The sequence below is a fragment of the Oncorhynchus masou genome, chromosome 26 (genome assembly GCF_036934945.1).
Source record: "Oncorhynchus masou masou isolate Uvic2021 chromosome 26, UVic_Omas_1.1, whole genome shotgun sequence".
Lineage (NCBI taxonomy): Eukaryota > Metazoa > Chordata > Actinopteri > Salmoniformes > Salmonidae > Oncorhynchus > Oncorhynchus masou.
In genome coordinates, this window is record NC_088237.1 from 11,279,288 (window position 1) to 11,293,601 (window position 14,314).

Sequence of the window (14,314 nt, forward strand, 5' to 3'; positions counted from 1 at the left end):
AACTGTATAAGAAGTGAGGAGTCTTAGCCTAACTGTATAAATGTCTTTAGAAATCAGCCTTTGCCTTAGCCTAACTGTATAAGAAGTGAGGAGAGAAAACCCATCTCAACTGTCAACTACCTAACTTGTTAAATGTTTTATGAAATAATCCAGATAAACTGAGACAAAACAAAACAAGTTCCACAGACATGTGAACTGACTTTAATTTGTGAATAATTGTCCCTGAACATAACAAGATTCAACAACTGAGACATAAACTAAACAAGTTCCACAGACATGTGACTGACAGAAATGGAATAATGTGAAGTACATGCATGAAGTACTGCAGTGCATCTCCTCATCATGGACTGCACCAGATTTGCCAGTTCTTGCTGTGAGATGTTACCTCACTCTTCCACCAAGGCACCTGCAAGTTCCCAGACATTTCTGGGGGGAATGGCCCTAGCCCTCACCCTCTGATCCAACAGGTCCCAGACATGCTCAATGGGATTGAGATCCGGGCTCTTCGCTGACCATGGCTGGTGTCATTGTCATGCTGGAGGGTCATGTCAGGATGAGCCTGCAGGAAGGGTACAACATGAGGTAGAAGGATGTCTTCCCTGTAACACACAGCTTTGGGAATGCCTGCAATGACCACAAGCTCATTCCGATGATGCTGTGACACACCGCCCCAGACCATGATGGACCCTCCACCTCCAAATCGATCCCGCTCCAGAGTACAGGCCTCGGTGTAAAGCTCATTACTTCGACGATCAACGCGAATCCGACCATCACCCCTGGTGAGACAAAAACGAGACTCGTCAATGAAGAGCAGTTTTTGCCAGTCCTGTCTGGTCCAGGGACAGTAGGTTTGTAGCCATAGGCGACGTTGTTGCCGGTGATGTCTGGTGAGGACCTGCCTTACAACAGGCCTGCAAGCCCTCAGTCCAGACTCTCTCAGCCTATTGCAGACAGTCTGAGCACTGATGGAGGGATGTGCGTTCCTGGTATAACTTGGGCAGTTGTTGTTGCCATCCTGTATCTGTCCCGCAGGTGTGATGTTTGGATGCACCGATCCTATGCAGGTGTTGTTACACATGGTCTGCCACGGCGAGGACTTAGGCGTCTCACAGTACGGACATTTCAATTTATTGCCCTGGCCACATCTGCAGTCCTCATGCCTCCTTGCAGCATGCCTAAGGCATGTTCATGCAGATGAGCAGGGACTCTGGGCATTTTCTTTTGGTGTTTTCAGTAGAAAGGCCTCTTTAGTGTCCTAAGTTTTCATAACTGTGACCTTAATTGCCTACCGTCTGTAAGCTGTTAGTATCTGTGGAACGACCGTTCCACAGGTGCATGTTCATTAATTGTTTATGGTTCATTGAACAAGCATGGGAAACAGTGTTTAAAACAATGAAGATATGTGAAGCTATTTGGATTTTTACTAATCATCTTTGAAAGACAGGGTCCTGAAAAAGGGACGTTTCTTTTTTTTGCTGAGTTTCTATCTACAGAAATAAGACAGATCTCGCTTCTGTTGCCTGTTTGAGTATTTGTTTAATAGCCTACTGATTCCGTGAGCACCAAGCGTCATGCAACAGCTAAATGTTGGATAAAGCAATTTCACAGATTTGTCTGTTTTAACCTGTTACATCTATGGGGGCGCTATTTCATTATTGGATAAAAAATGTGCCCGTTTTAAGCGCAATATTTTGTCACAAAAAGATGCTCGACTATGCATATAATTGACAGCTTTGGAAAGAGGACACTCTGATGTTTCCAAAACTGCAAAGATATTGTCTGTGAGTGCCCCAGAACTGATGCTACAGGCGAAACCAAGATGAAACATCAACCAGTAAATGAGCAGGATTTTTGAGGCTCTGTTTTTCATTGTCTCCTTATATGGCTGTGAATGCGCAAGGAATGAGCCTGCCCGATCTATCGTTTCCCCAAGGTGTCTGCAGCATTGTGATGTATTTGTAGGCATATCATTGGAAGATTGACCATAAGAGACTACATTTGCCAGGTGTCCGCCCGGTGTCCTCCGTCGAAATTGGTGCGTCATCTTCAACTGCAAGTCTTTTTCCAAGCGATGCACCAGAGAAAGTAGACTACCACGGACGATATATCAATGAAGAGATATGTGAAAAACACATTGAGGATTGATTCTAAACAGCGTTTGCCATGTTTCAGTCGATATTATGGAGTTAATTTGGAAAACAGTTCGCCGTTTTGATGACTGAATTTGTTTTTTTTTTGGTACCCAAACGTGATGTACAAAACGGAGCAATTTCTCCTACACAAAGAATCTTTCAGGAAAAACTGAACATTTGCTATGTAACTGAGAGTCTCCTCATTGAAAACATCCAAAGATCTTCAAAGATGATTTTATTTGAATCCTTTTCTTTTTTTTGTGCAAAAGTTGCCCGCTAAATGCTACGCTAAATGCTACGCTAGCTATCAATACTCTTACACAAATGCTTGTTTTGCTATGGTTCAAAAGCATATTTTGAAAATCTGAGATGACAGTGTTGTTAAGAAAAGGCTAAGCTTGAGAGCTAGCACATTCATTTCATTTCATTTGCAATTTTCATAAATAGTTAACGTTACGTTATGCTAATGAGCTTGAGGCTATAACTGGATACAGGTTTTTTTCATAGCCAAACGTGAACAAAACGGAGCGATTTGTCCTACACAAATAATATTTTTTTGAAAAACTGAACATTTGCTATCTAACAGAGTCTCCTCATTGAAAACATCTGAAGTTCTTCAAAGGTAAATGATTTTATTTGAATGATTTTCTTGTTTTTGTGAAAATGTTGCTGGCTGAATTCTAGGCTTATAGCAATGCTAGCTATCAATACTCTTACACAAATGCTTGTTTAGCTATGGTTGAAAAGCATATTTTGAAAATCTGAGATGACAGTGTTGGTAACAAAAGTCTAAGCCTGAGAGCAAATATATTGATTTCATTTCATTTGCGATTTTCATGAATAGTTAACGTTGCGTTATGCTAATGAGCTTGAGGCTATAAATAGGATCCCGGATTGCTCGACGCAAGAAGTTAATCTTTGGAGGAATGTCATTGGAAGAAACATTTTAACGCTACAGCATACACTGACATTCTAGACGATTCTGTGCTTCCAACTTACTGGCAACAGTTCAGGGAAGGCCCTTTCCTGGTTCAGCATGACAATACCCCTGTGCACAAATCAAGGTCCATACAGATATGGTTTGTCGAGATCGGTTTGGAAGAACTTGACTGGCCTTCACAGAGCCCTTATATCAACCCCATCGAACGACTTTGGGATGAATTGGAATGCTGACTGCCAGCCAGGCCTAATCTCCAAACATCAGTGCCCAACCTCACTAATGCTCTTGTGGATGAATGGAAGCAAGTCTCCGCAGTGGAACGCCTTCCCATAAGAGTGGAGGCTGTTATGGCAGCAAAGGGGGAACCGACTCCATATTAAATGCCCATGATCTTGGAATGAGATGTTCGACACACAGGGGTCCACATACTTTTGATCATGCAGTGTACATACAAAGTTCCCTGGGCCTCAACACCATATCTTCACCAGCAGCCAGCCCACAACCCATGAAGGATTCTAGCAAAGGTACAGGGCAGTTGTTCCATAAAATATGGAGAGAACTATAAATACAGTGGGGCAAAAAAGTATTTAGTCAGCCACCAATTGTGCAAGTTCTCCCGCTTAAAAAGATGAGGCCTGTAATTTTCATCATAGGTACACTTCAACTATGACAGACAAAATGAGGGGGAAAGAAATCCAGAAAATCACATTGTAGGATTTTTTATGAATTTATTTGCAAATTATGGTGGAAAATAAGTATTTGGTCACCTACAAACAAGCAAGATTTCTGGCTCTCACAGACCTGTAACTTCTTCCTTAAGAGGCTCCTCTCGTTACCTGTATTAATGGCACCTGTTTGAACTTGTTATCAGTATAAAAGACACCTGTCCACAACCTCAAACAGTCACACTCCAAACTACACTATGGCCAAGACCAAAGAGCTGTCAAAAGACACCAGAAAGAAAATCGTAGACCTGCACCAGGCTGGGAAGACTGAATCTGCAATAGGTAAGCAGCTTGGTTTGAAGAAATCAATTGTGGGAGCAATTATTAGGAAATGGAAGTCATACAAGACCACGGATAATCTCCCTCGATCTGGTGCTCCACGCAAGATCTCACCCCGTGGGGTCAAATTGATCACAGAACGGTGAGTAAAATTCCCAGAACCAGACAGGGGGACCTAGTGAATGATATGCAGAGAGCTGGGACCAAAGTAACAAAGCCTACCATCAGTAACACACTACGCCGCCAGGGACTCAAATCCTGCTGTGCCAGACGTGTCCCCCTGCTTAAGCCAGTACATGTCCAGGCCCATCTGAAGTTTGCTAGAGAGAATTTTGATGATCCAGAAGAAGACTGGGAGAATGTCATATGATCAATGAAACCAAAATAGAACTTTTGATAAAAACTCAACTCGTCGTGTTTGGAGGACAACTGTGAAGCATGGGGGTGGAAACATCATGATTTGGGGCTGCTTTTCTGCAAAGGGACCAGGACGACTGATCCGTGTAAAGGAAAGAATGAATGAGGCCATGTATCGTGAGATTTTGAGTGAAAACCTCCTTCCATCAGCAAGGGCATTGAAGATGAAACGTGACTGGGTCTTTCAGCATGACAATGATTCCAAACACACCGCCCGGGCCATGAAGGTGTGGTTTTGTAAGAAGCATTTCAAGGTCCTGGAGTGGCCTAGCCAGTCTCCAGATCTCAACGCCATAGAAAATCGTTGAAGGGAGATGAAAGTCCTTGTTGCCAAGCAACAGCCCCAAAACATCACTGCTCTAGAGGAGATCTGCATGGAGGAATGGGTCAAAATACCAGCAACAGTGTGTGGCTGGTTCTTCCAGCATGACAACGACTCGAAACACACAGCCAGGGCAACAAAGGAGTGGCTCCGTAAGAAGCATCTCAAGGTCCTGGAGTGGCCTAGCCAGTCTCCAGACCTGAACCCAATAGAAAATCTTTGGAGGGAGCTGAAAGGCTGTATTGCTCAGCGACAGCCCCGAAACCTGAAGGATCTGGAGAAGGTCTGTATGGAGGAGTGGGCCAAAATCCCTGCTGAAGTGTGTGCAAACCTGGTCAAGAACTACAGGAAATGATTGATATCTGTAATTGCAAACAAAGGTTTCTGTACCAAATATTAAGTTCTGCTTTTCTGATGTATCAAATACTTATGTCATGCAATAAAATGCAAATGAATTACTTAAAAATCATACAATGTGATATTCTGGATTTTAGATTCCGTCTCTCACAGTTGAAGTGTACCTATGATAAAAAATTGCAGACCTCTAGATGCTTTGTAAGTAGGAAAACCTGCAAAATCGGCAGTGTATCAAATACTTGTTCTCCCCACTGTATGTACGCAAACCCACACACATTCAGACAAGCATGCACGCAAACAGGATCAAATGAGTCATCTACTGCTGGAATGAAGGACTCTGGGTTCTGATCCCATGCTGTCCTCTTGACCCTATTTGGAGTGCACAGTCCACTCAGATTAGCATCATCAGACATACACCAGAGGGCACATACAGTTGAAGTCGGAAGTTTACATACACCTTAGCCAAATACAGTTAAACTCAGTTTTTCATTAATCCTAGTAAAAATTCCCTGTTTAAAGGTCAGTTAGGATCACCACTTCATTTTAAGATTGTGAAATGTCAGAATAATAGTAGAGAGAATTATTTATTTAATTTATTCTTTCAGCACATTCCCAGTGGGTCAGAAGTTTATGTAAACTATTAGCATTTGGTAGCATTTCCTTTAAATTTTTCACTTGGGTCAAACGTTTTGGGTAGCCTTCCACAAGCATCCCACAATAACTTGGGTGAATTTTGGCCCAATCCTCCTGACAGAGCTGGTGTAACTAAGTCAGGTTTGTAGGCCTCCTTGCTCACACATGCTTTTGCAGTACTAATCACACATTTTCTATAGGATTGAGGTCAGGGCTTTGTGATGGCCACTCTAATACCTTGACTATGTTGTCCTTAAGCCATTTTGCCACAACTTTAGAAGAATGCTTGGAGTCATTGTCCATTTGGAAGTCCCATTTGTGACCAAGCTTTAACTTCTTGACTGATGTCTTGAGATGTTCCTTCAATAAATTCACATACTTTTCCTCCCCATAATGCCATCTATTTGGTGAAGTGCACCAGTCCCTCCTGCAGCAAAGCACCCCAAAACATGATGCTGCCAGCCACGTGCTTCACGGATGGGATTGTGTTCTTCAGCTTGCAAGCCTCCACCTTTTTCCTCCAAACATAACGATTATCATTATGGCCAAACAGTTCTATTTTTGTTTTGTCAGACCAGAGGACATTTCGCCAAAAAGTACAATCTTTGTCACCATATGCAGTTGCAAACCATAGTCTGGCTTTTTTATGGCGGTTTTGGAGCAGTGACTTCTGCCTTGCTGAGCGGACCTTTCAGGTTATGTCGATATAGGACTCGTTTTACTGTGGATATAGATACTTTTGTACCCGTTTCCTCCAGCATCTTCACAAGGCCTTTGCTGTTGTTCTGAGATTGATTTGCATTTTTCGCACCAAACTACATTCATCTCTAGAAGACAGAATGCGTCTCCTTCCGGAGCGGTATGATGGCTGCGTGGTCCCATGGTGTTTATACTTGCAAACTATTGTTTGTACAGATAAATGTGGTCCCTTCAGGCATTTGGAAATTGCTCCCAAGGATGAACCAGACTTGTGGAGGTCTACAATTTTTAACCTGAGGTCTTGGCTGAATTGTTTTGATTTTCCCATGATGTCAAGAAAAGAGGCACTGAGTTTGAAGGTATGCCTTGAAATACATCCACAGTTACACCTCCAATTGACTCAAATGATGTCAATTAGCCTATCAGAAGCTTCCAAAGCAAAGACATCCTTTTCTGGAATTTTTCAAGCTGTTTAAAGGCACAGTGTATGTACACTTCTGACCCACTGGAATTGTGATACAGTGGATTTTAAGGGAAATAATCTGTCTGTAAACAATTGTTGGAAAAATGATTTGCATCATGCACAAAGTAGATATCCAAACCGACTTGCCAAAACTACAGTTTGTTAACAAGAAATGTACAGTGGTTGAAAAACGAGTTTCAATGACTCCAACCTAAGTGTATATAAACTTCCGACGTCAACTGTAAATGCAACCACAGACACACACAACACCAACCTTTTGTGGAGATCTGGACGTTGGGACCGGGGACTGCGACCTTATGGTCTTGGCTGAAGAGCCTGTTGACAGTCAACCAGAGAGAAACAGAGAAAAGAGGGCACGTTTAAATCCTGCCACCATTTTGGACCAGTCAACTTAAGGACACTGGAGTGAGTCCTCCACAGCTGAGGGCTTCGGCATCTATGAATCAAATAAATCGCACAACCGCGGGTCCTTAGTCAACACTAAGCTGTTTATACATCCAACAGCTGCTATGCTGCTCTTTGGAGGGCAAAACACTCAATTCAACGCCACAACAGGGGGACAAGTCTGCTCTAGTGAATCACAAAATAAATATATAGCTCAAAAAATATAATAACATAAGTCTAAGTTTACTGGAAGTGTCAAGCTCAGGGCTTGAGAAGTGGGAGTTGTGTGCACTGCGTGTGTGTATGTTTGTGTGTGTGTGCACTGTGTGTATACGTTTGTGTATGTGTGCGCTGCATGTGTTTGTATGCGTGTTTGTGCGCTGCATGTGTCTGTTTGCGTGTGTGTAGGCTTGCTGTTGTGGGATCGAATGAACCCCTGAATGAGAAGGCTCATCTATACAATCTTATAGTATAGTTGAGTCTAACTGGTTACAGTTATTATATATAGTTACGATTATAGAGTAGCAGGCGGCATAGCAGAGGAAAAATATATCCTCTAGGCTGTTGTTGCTTTCCCCCTCAGATAAAAGACATTCATAAAGTAAAGGATTCACAGCTTTTTGGCGACCAATTTATTTGTACATAGGGATTCTGCTGGAATCATCAAAGACAATCATATAGATTGTTTCAGGATTTTTCTTCTGGACCAAAGCTGGTCAGATAGTCAATTATTAAACCTTCATTTAACTAGGCAATTCAGTTAAGAATTGTATTTATTTATTATTTACAATAACAAAGAAGGAATAAATCGCTTGGGTACTGGACTATTTGTGTACTCAACATTGCTAGATGGTTGCCTTTGGCAGGATAATAACACGTAGGCTCGAGCAGAAACAGACAGGCAACCCAGGCTAGAATACAGACCAGTATTATGCAGTATGTATACATCATGTGAAGGAGAAGTTATTTATAGAAGCAAACCAGGAGGAACAGAAGAGAGCAGCTGAGTTTATAGCAGAGAGTTGACAGCGTAACAACGGGCCCTGGTAGAGAGCAGGTGGAAGCACCAGGTGTCAAAAGATGGGGGAAAGTATTAGTGCCATTCCTCATTGGTCGAGTGTTCTGATTGGTTTACCTGGGTATGGTGGCCTAGGAGGGACAGGGGGACAGAGCAACTTTCCCACAGTGTCAGAGAACTGTGTGTTGTTGACCTCTTTTACACTGTCTAGACTCCAGCTACTGAAGGTGGGTCTCACTACTTTGGTGTACAAACATAGACAGACATGCATCAATCACTGCTCATTGGGTTACAACACAACACATCAGAACACAGCAGATGATGTAGACCAGAATCTAGATCTATATTAGAAATGTAATCAGTGGATAACAGGAAATGTAATAACAGAGGTAGGGATTAGTGTCTGTTGTTGTAACTGATGATTTATGACACAGTTACTACATTTCAAGATTTTCTTAGCCTAAATATAAAGCATTGTCAGATGGCAAATTGACAGACTGCACCTTTAAATTTGTTGCCGTGGCAAATAGCCTAGCGGTTAGAGAGTTGGGCCAGTAACCGAAAGGTTGCTAGGTTAGAATCCCAGACAAGGTGGAGATTTTTTTTGTTTTGAGTCAATGTGCCCTTGAGCAAGGCACTTAATCCTAATTGCTCAATATGATCCCCGTTGAATGGCAGACCTGGGGTGTGACCCCTCTCTCCGAGGGTGTCTCAGAGAGAGTGGGATATGCAAAAAATAATTTCCAATTAATACACACTAATTAATACATGTGTGAAATAGGACAAATACAAGCACCCACCAAATGATGAATTATTATTATTATTAACAATCACCCACACCTCAATCTTCTTATGTACTGAATATCATGCAACTGACACATGTTGGTCTTAAATCCCACTGAAAATAACACTTCCCTGTTCTCTCCTGTTAATACAAAGGTGCTCTTCCTCTGCTTAGTTCATTCTTCCACAAACTGGTGTAAAAGAGTAGGTTTGCCTGGTTTGTGCATTTCCACTTGAGCTAAGTGAAAACACACCTTCAAGTGGCACACCGCTGTGCTTGTGGTTTTGACATTGTTTAAAAAAAATATATTTTCTATAAAATACTAATTTCATGAGTTAATTTTCCCTGAACCTCTAACCTTCAGTGAAGTTCACAGAAAGCAATCAAACAGCGGAGCTTTTTTAAATGACACAAGGGCCCTTCCAAACTAGATGTGAAATGCCGCCCCACTGGAATATGTAAAAATATAAAGCGCTTATATAACATACAAAATATACAAAATCTGTGGATAAAAAAAAACTGAGACACATATGCATTTATACATATGCATGGCCTTCAGAAAAGACATATCCCATCAACCCCTGGGGAATAAACATGTTTTCACACATTCTGATATTAATAAATAAGAGGCATCAATTTAAAGTTGTCTGTATCCCAAATGGCACCCTAAAGGCCCAGAGCCCCATAGCCCTTGGTCAAATGTAGTGCACTTTATAAGGAATAGGGTGCCATTTGGGATTCCTCACGTGTCTGTTGTTGCCTGTGAATGCTGATGGAGCTGGGAGGGAACAGACCTCGTGGGGAGAGGCTGTCATTGAAGCAGATGTCTACTCTCCAGACAAAGTCTGTCACACTCTCACTGGTCAGTCTGTCAACTACACTCATGTCCGGACAGATGACCATAGCTATGATCTCTTTGACTGAGTGGAGGATGAGAAGTGACTGTTTATCAGCACGCTAGTGTCTTGGTACGGCACATAGGCAAGGATATTTTGGTGTTATAATGATTTTGGGCTGATATACACTCATGTACTGGAAAGAGAGATGGAGACAATGACTGAGATGACACACAAGACAATGAGACATGTTTTACCTTTGTCTGGTGCAGAAAGGTTAGGATCACTTCGGGGTAGTGTGGTGTCACCTATTTGATGAGGGGTCGTCCTCTAGAAAAATCAAACAAGACAGCACAATACTGAAGCTGCAAAATCCATAAAGGAAAGTAAGATATCTTGACTTTGTGGAGTTCAGGTTTAGTCTTAACTTTGAGAAATCCATACTGTGAGTGACATATCATGCTTGCTGAACACCTCTTTGGGTTCAAACTGCAGAGATGTTAATAAAAGGTATTAGAACTATACTTTGTCTATTGATTTGTTCGTGTGTGTTCACCTGTGCAGGGTCCAGGGGATTGGGGTAGATGGCACTGACGGGTCTCTCCCTGGAAGAGAGGCAGGAGTTCTCTCTGGAATGCTTGTGTTTGTCCTGCAGCTGGGGAGAACCTGGAGGGAGAGGTGACGAGAGAGGAGAGATTTAGATGTAGATTTTATTGGCAACAGCTAGTCTTCCTGGGGTCCAACTCATAAAGAAAAATACTTTAACATGTACATTCATTTTAAAACATTATCAAAGACATTACAGTCTTACACGGATACAAACATTACTTAAGCAATAAGGCACGAGGGGGTGTGGTATATTGGCCATATTCCACAAGTTACCACCGGCTAAATCTATGATGTTAAAATGCCTATTTTACTCTGTTCCATCTGACTGCGCAATCCACTGTCTCATCAGCCCAGCCAGGCAATTTATCAACCTGATCTCCACTATTAAAAGCATCTAGACATTATCTCACATTTCTTTTGGACTAACATTTAGTTTTCAATAGCGGAGATTTGTATAAAGCTTGCGGTCTGTCTCTCCGACATTTGCAACGGGACGAGAGAGAGAGAGACGCAGCGTTTCATGAATCATTTTTATGGATATATACAAAGAAATGTCAATTGAAAAAAAGTTAAACAAAATTAAGTGCAGCTAGATTGCAGTCTTTCCAGCTTTAGTTTGAAGTTATTGTGTTAGCTGTGTTGTTGGCTAGCTCCTCTGAACCGTGTCCTAACGAGAGAGCACATTTTCTATGCCAGGCAAAAATCATGCCTCATTAGCTCATTGTTATGGATGTATCCAAATAAATGTCACTAGAAAACAGCTTAAACAAATGTAGCTACTGTTATTCTGTCTGGCTGCACTGTTTGACGTGACTGTACGTTAGTCATAGTTGGCTAGCTAGCAAGCATGGGATAAGAATGTTGCCAGCCAGTATGGCAATGGAACATTTAGAATGAACGACTGGGTCGAGTCCATAGATACAGAACAAAAAGAGTGAACGACTGGGTCGTGTCTCTGGTAACCGAACCAATAGAACGAACAACCTGCCGGCTCGGGTAGCAACCTTAGATTTGTGTCGGGAATATTATCTTGTGGAAGGATGAAATTATATGAATAAATTCATCAAAATGAAGTAATGAAAATATGTCAATCATTATTTGAATATGTTGGTAACCGCCAGAGAAGCCAGGTGTTTGGAGGATATATTGGCACAGTTCCATTTGGTCTCGGACCTAACAACACCACTGTCAATATCTCCTCCAAACACCGGCTTCTCAGGCATTATCACTTAAATAAACTGGTTACCAATGCCAATTAGAGCAGTAAAAATAAATGTTCTGTCATACCCATGGTTTACAGACTGATATACCACGGCTGTCAGCCAATCAGCATTCAGGGCTCGAACTACCCAGTTTATAATACATATTAGAGGACGACAAATAATCGTCTGAACCGATATATTGGGACGATGTTGGCCTTTTCTAGCCTATCTCTATTGGCTTTGCTGATAGCAGCAGCTTTGCTATGTAGAGGGACTATGTCTCCCGACACTCACTGCCTGAGCCACGAGTACTGCACAATGCAGAAGAAAATCAGAAGCAGCAAGTTAGCTCATTCTACAAAAGAAAGGTGCAGTATTGAGAAATGGGTGAATTGACAAAGTGACCAAAATCGAACTTCTGTTGCAAATATTAGTTTAATTAATTCACTAATAATAAAGGCTTGTGTCGACATGCCCGGAGAAGCATGCAATAAGCAAGCTAGCTAAGCAGATAGCTATGTGACCAGTTTGCGACGATTACAATAACTAACCATTTCGTCTGTGGTGTTAGCTAGCTAGCTATATTAGTTACTATGCTAGTTAGCTGGCTTGATAAACATGGTGCTAAGATATCAGATTGGAGCTAATAGCAGAGAGGAAGAGGAAGAGAGAGGCTCAATACGGCCGAAAATCTGCCCCCCTCCAGCAGGTGGCATTTTAACCTTTGTTTTGCCCAACAAGCAAGGAAGTTTTTGTATTGAGGTCAATGATTGTCGATTTTGGTCAACAAAAACATGTATGGCTTTTTTTCTATGTAAGGTTAATTGATCTAATAGATGTTTCGTAATGCTTAAGTTGTTACGAGTGCACTGATACAAGTACAACACGTGACATTCTGGCAACTTTGAGAAAAAAAACACTTTATATCGGAGTTATCTTGAGATAACTATGCATATTCATGGCATGAGGCTAGTAGCATAGCATCTCACTCCATTGAATACAGGCGGTTGTGTAATCAACCCTCATCGAAGATTCTAAAAATGATTACAATTATGAGATGTATCCACCAATCCAAAGAAAGGATAGGTGGGAGTTACAGCCCACCGTGCCGCTTTGTGGACAATTATCGTTAGAGCGGAAGACACGTACTGTATCTTGTCAGCATATCTATTATCTTTGCTAAGAGCCAATGTAGCTAGCTAGTGTTAGCTGGTTCTCATTTTGAACATGCAGCATTTTCAGCAAGGAGCCATCTGACTTGCGGTGTAACATTAGATATTTACGGGTGTGCTAATCTGACCAGCAGCCATCGGATCCCTAAACTGACAGTTAATAGTAGGAAGTAGACGCTTGTCATAATAAGGAGAAGAAGTGAAGTGGGAAGTGTTTTAAAATGCCTAATGGGCAGACTTGAGACATTCCGACAGAACATGCATTGTCGTTTCCTCTTTCTTCCTACCCTCACTCTCCTTGTTAGATATTATGCACATTTATAGCAAGTAAACAGCTCCAAGTGATATGAGTGATGGAGAGAGACACAAGAAGATGGGAGAAGGAGTGGAGTTACGGCCTTGCTCTATGGAATCGTAGCAGTATGATGAAGTTACATTATAAATATGCTTTAACTAGGTTACCTAGATCAGATAGGGGAGAGGCGTTGTGTTATTTGTTTTTTGGAGAGAGAGAGCGAGAGACAGAGGGAAAGGAAAAGGGAGGGATTGTGTGAGAATAGGTGTTAAACCAATGATGACACAAAAAGCACAAGTTCAAAAGGTGGTCTTGTTAGACGAGCGAGACACACAAATAAACGAGCATAGAAGCTGGTAGTCAACATCTATCGACCAACCAACAGCTCCCCGTTTCACATCCTCCACCCTGGCTGTTTCCACCTCACTAACCTTAGCACATAAAATACCTGCCCTGCTGGGCTGGCTGTCACACTGTGGTGGCACCAGACACTCATTCCAGGGATAAACTGACTAACACACACACACACACACACACACACACACACACACAGTAATGATTACAGCCATTCACTGGCTGCCCATAGATCATTTTCCATTACACATTATATGGCAAATAGCTTTAGAATGGGAATCATATGGGAATGAGATGAGCATCTTACAGGCAGTTCAGTTTGCTGTACTTCTCTAAACACTTTATGGTCCTGGCAGTGGCTTTATAGGGGTCCTTCTGGTTGCACAGGATGCCAAGAGGAGTGTATAGGCATCCAGAAATCTCTCCATCTATTCTTATGCGTAAGATCTGCATCAGGCAGAAACACATGAGTGTCTGAGCGATGGGGAGATGAGATGAGTCACAATCCTCTGAAGAACCTCCTAACCTGGCTGTAAAAGCTCCTCAGAGGACTTCGAGACATTCTCTATGGGTTCACAGGCGTAATCAACAATGTGCCCTCTCAAGATGTCCTTTGTCTCTCCATTTCATCTTGCATTTCTCAATCAAACAATCCTTTGTTTTCACCAATCT

At 42.0% G+C, this 14,314-nt stretch overlaps 1 protein-coding gene across 5 annotated transcripts in view; it reads right to left on the reverse strand.

The window, feature by feature from the left end:
• Positions 1-14,314, reverse strand: part of LOC135514793 (dedicator of cytokinesis protein 4-like) — a 144,301-nt gene that overhangs the window by 4,314 nt on the left and 125,673 nt on the right. For 2 of the 5 annotated variants that reach the window (XM_064938410.1, XM_064938406.1), the window contains exons 47-50: positions 10,567-10,676; positions 10,268-10,340; positions 8,508-8,627; positions 7,242-7,303 (exon numbers count right to left, since the gene is read on the reverse strand). In XM_064938410.1, coding sequence (XP_064794482.1) covers positions 7,242-7,303; positions 8,508-8,627; positions 10,268-10,340; positions 10,567-10,676 — 365 coding nt within the window. Of the gene's footprint in view, positions 1-7,241; positions 7,304-8,507; positions 8,631-10,267; positions 10,341-10,566; positions 10,677-14,314 lie in introns of all 5 variants that reach the window. The other 3 variants (XM_064938407.1, XM_064938405.1, XM_064938408.1) reach the window with 2 other exon arrangements.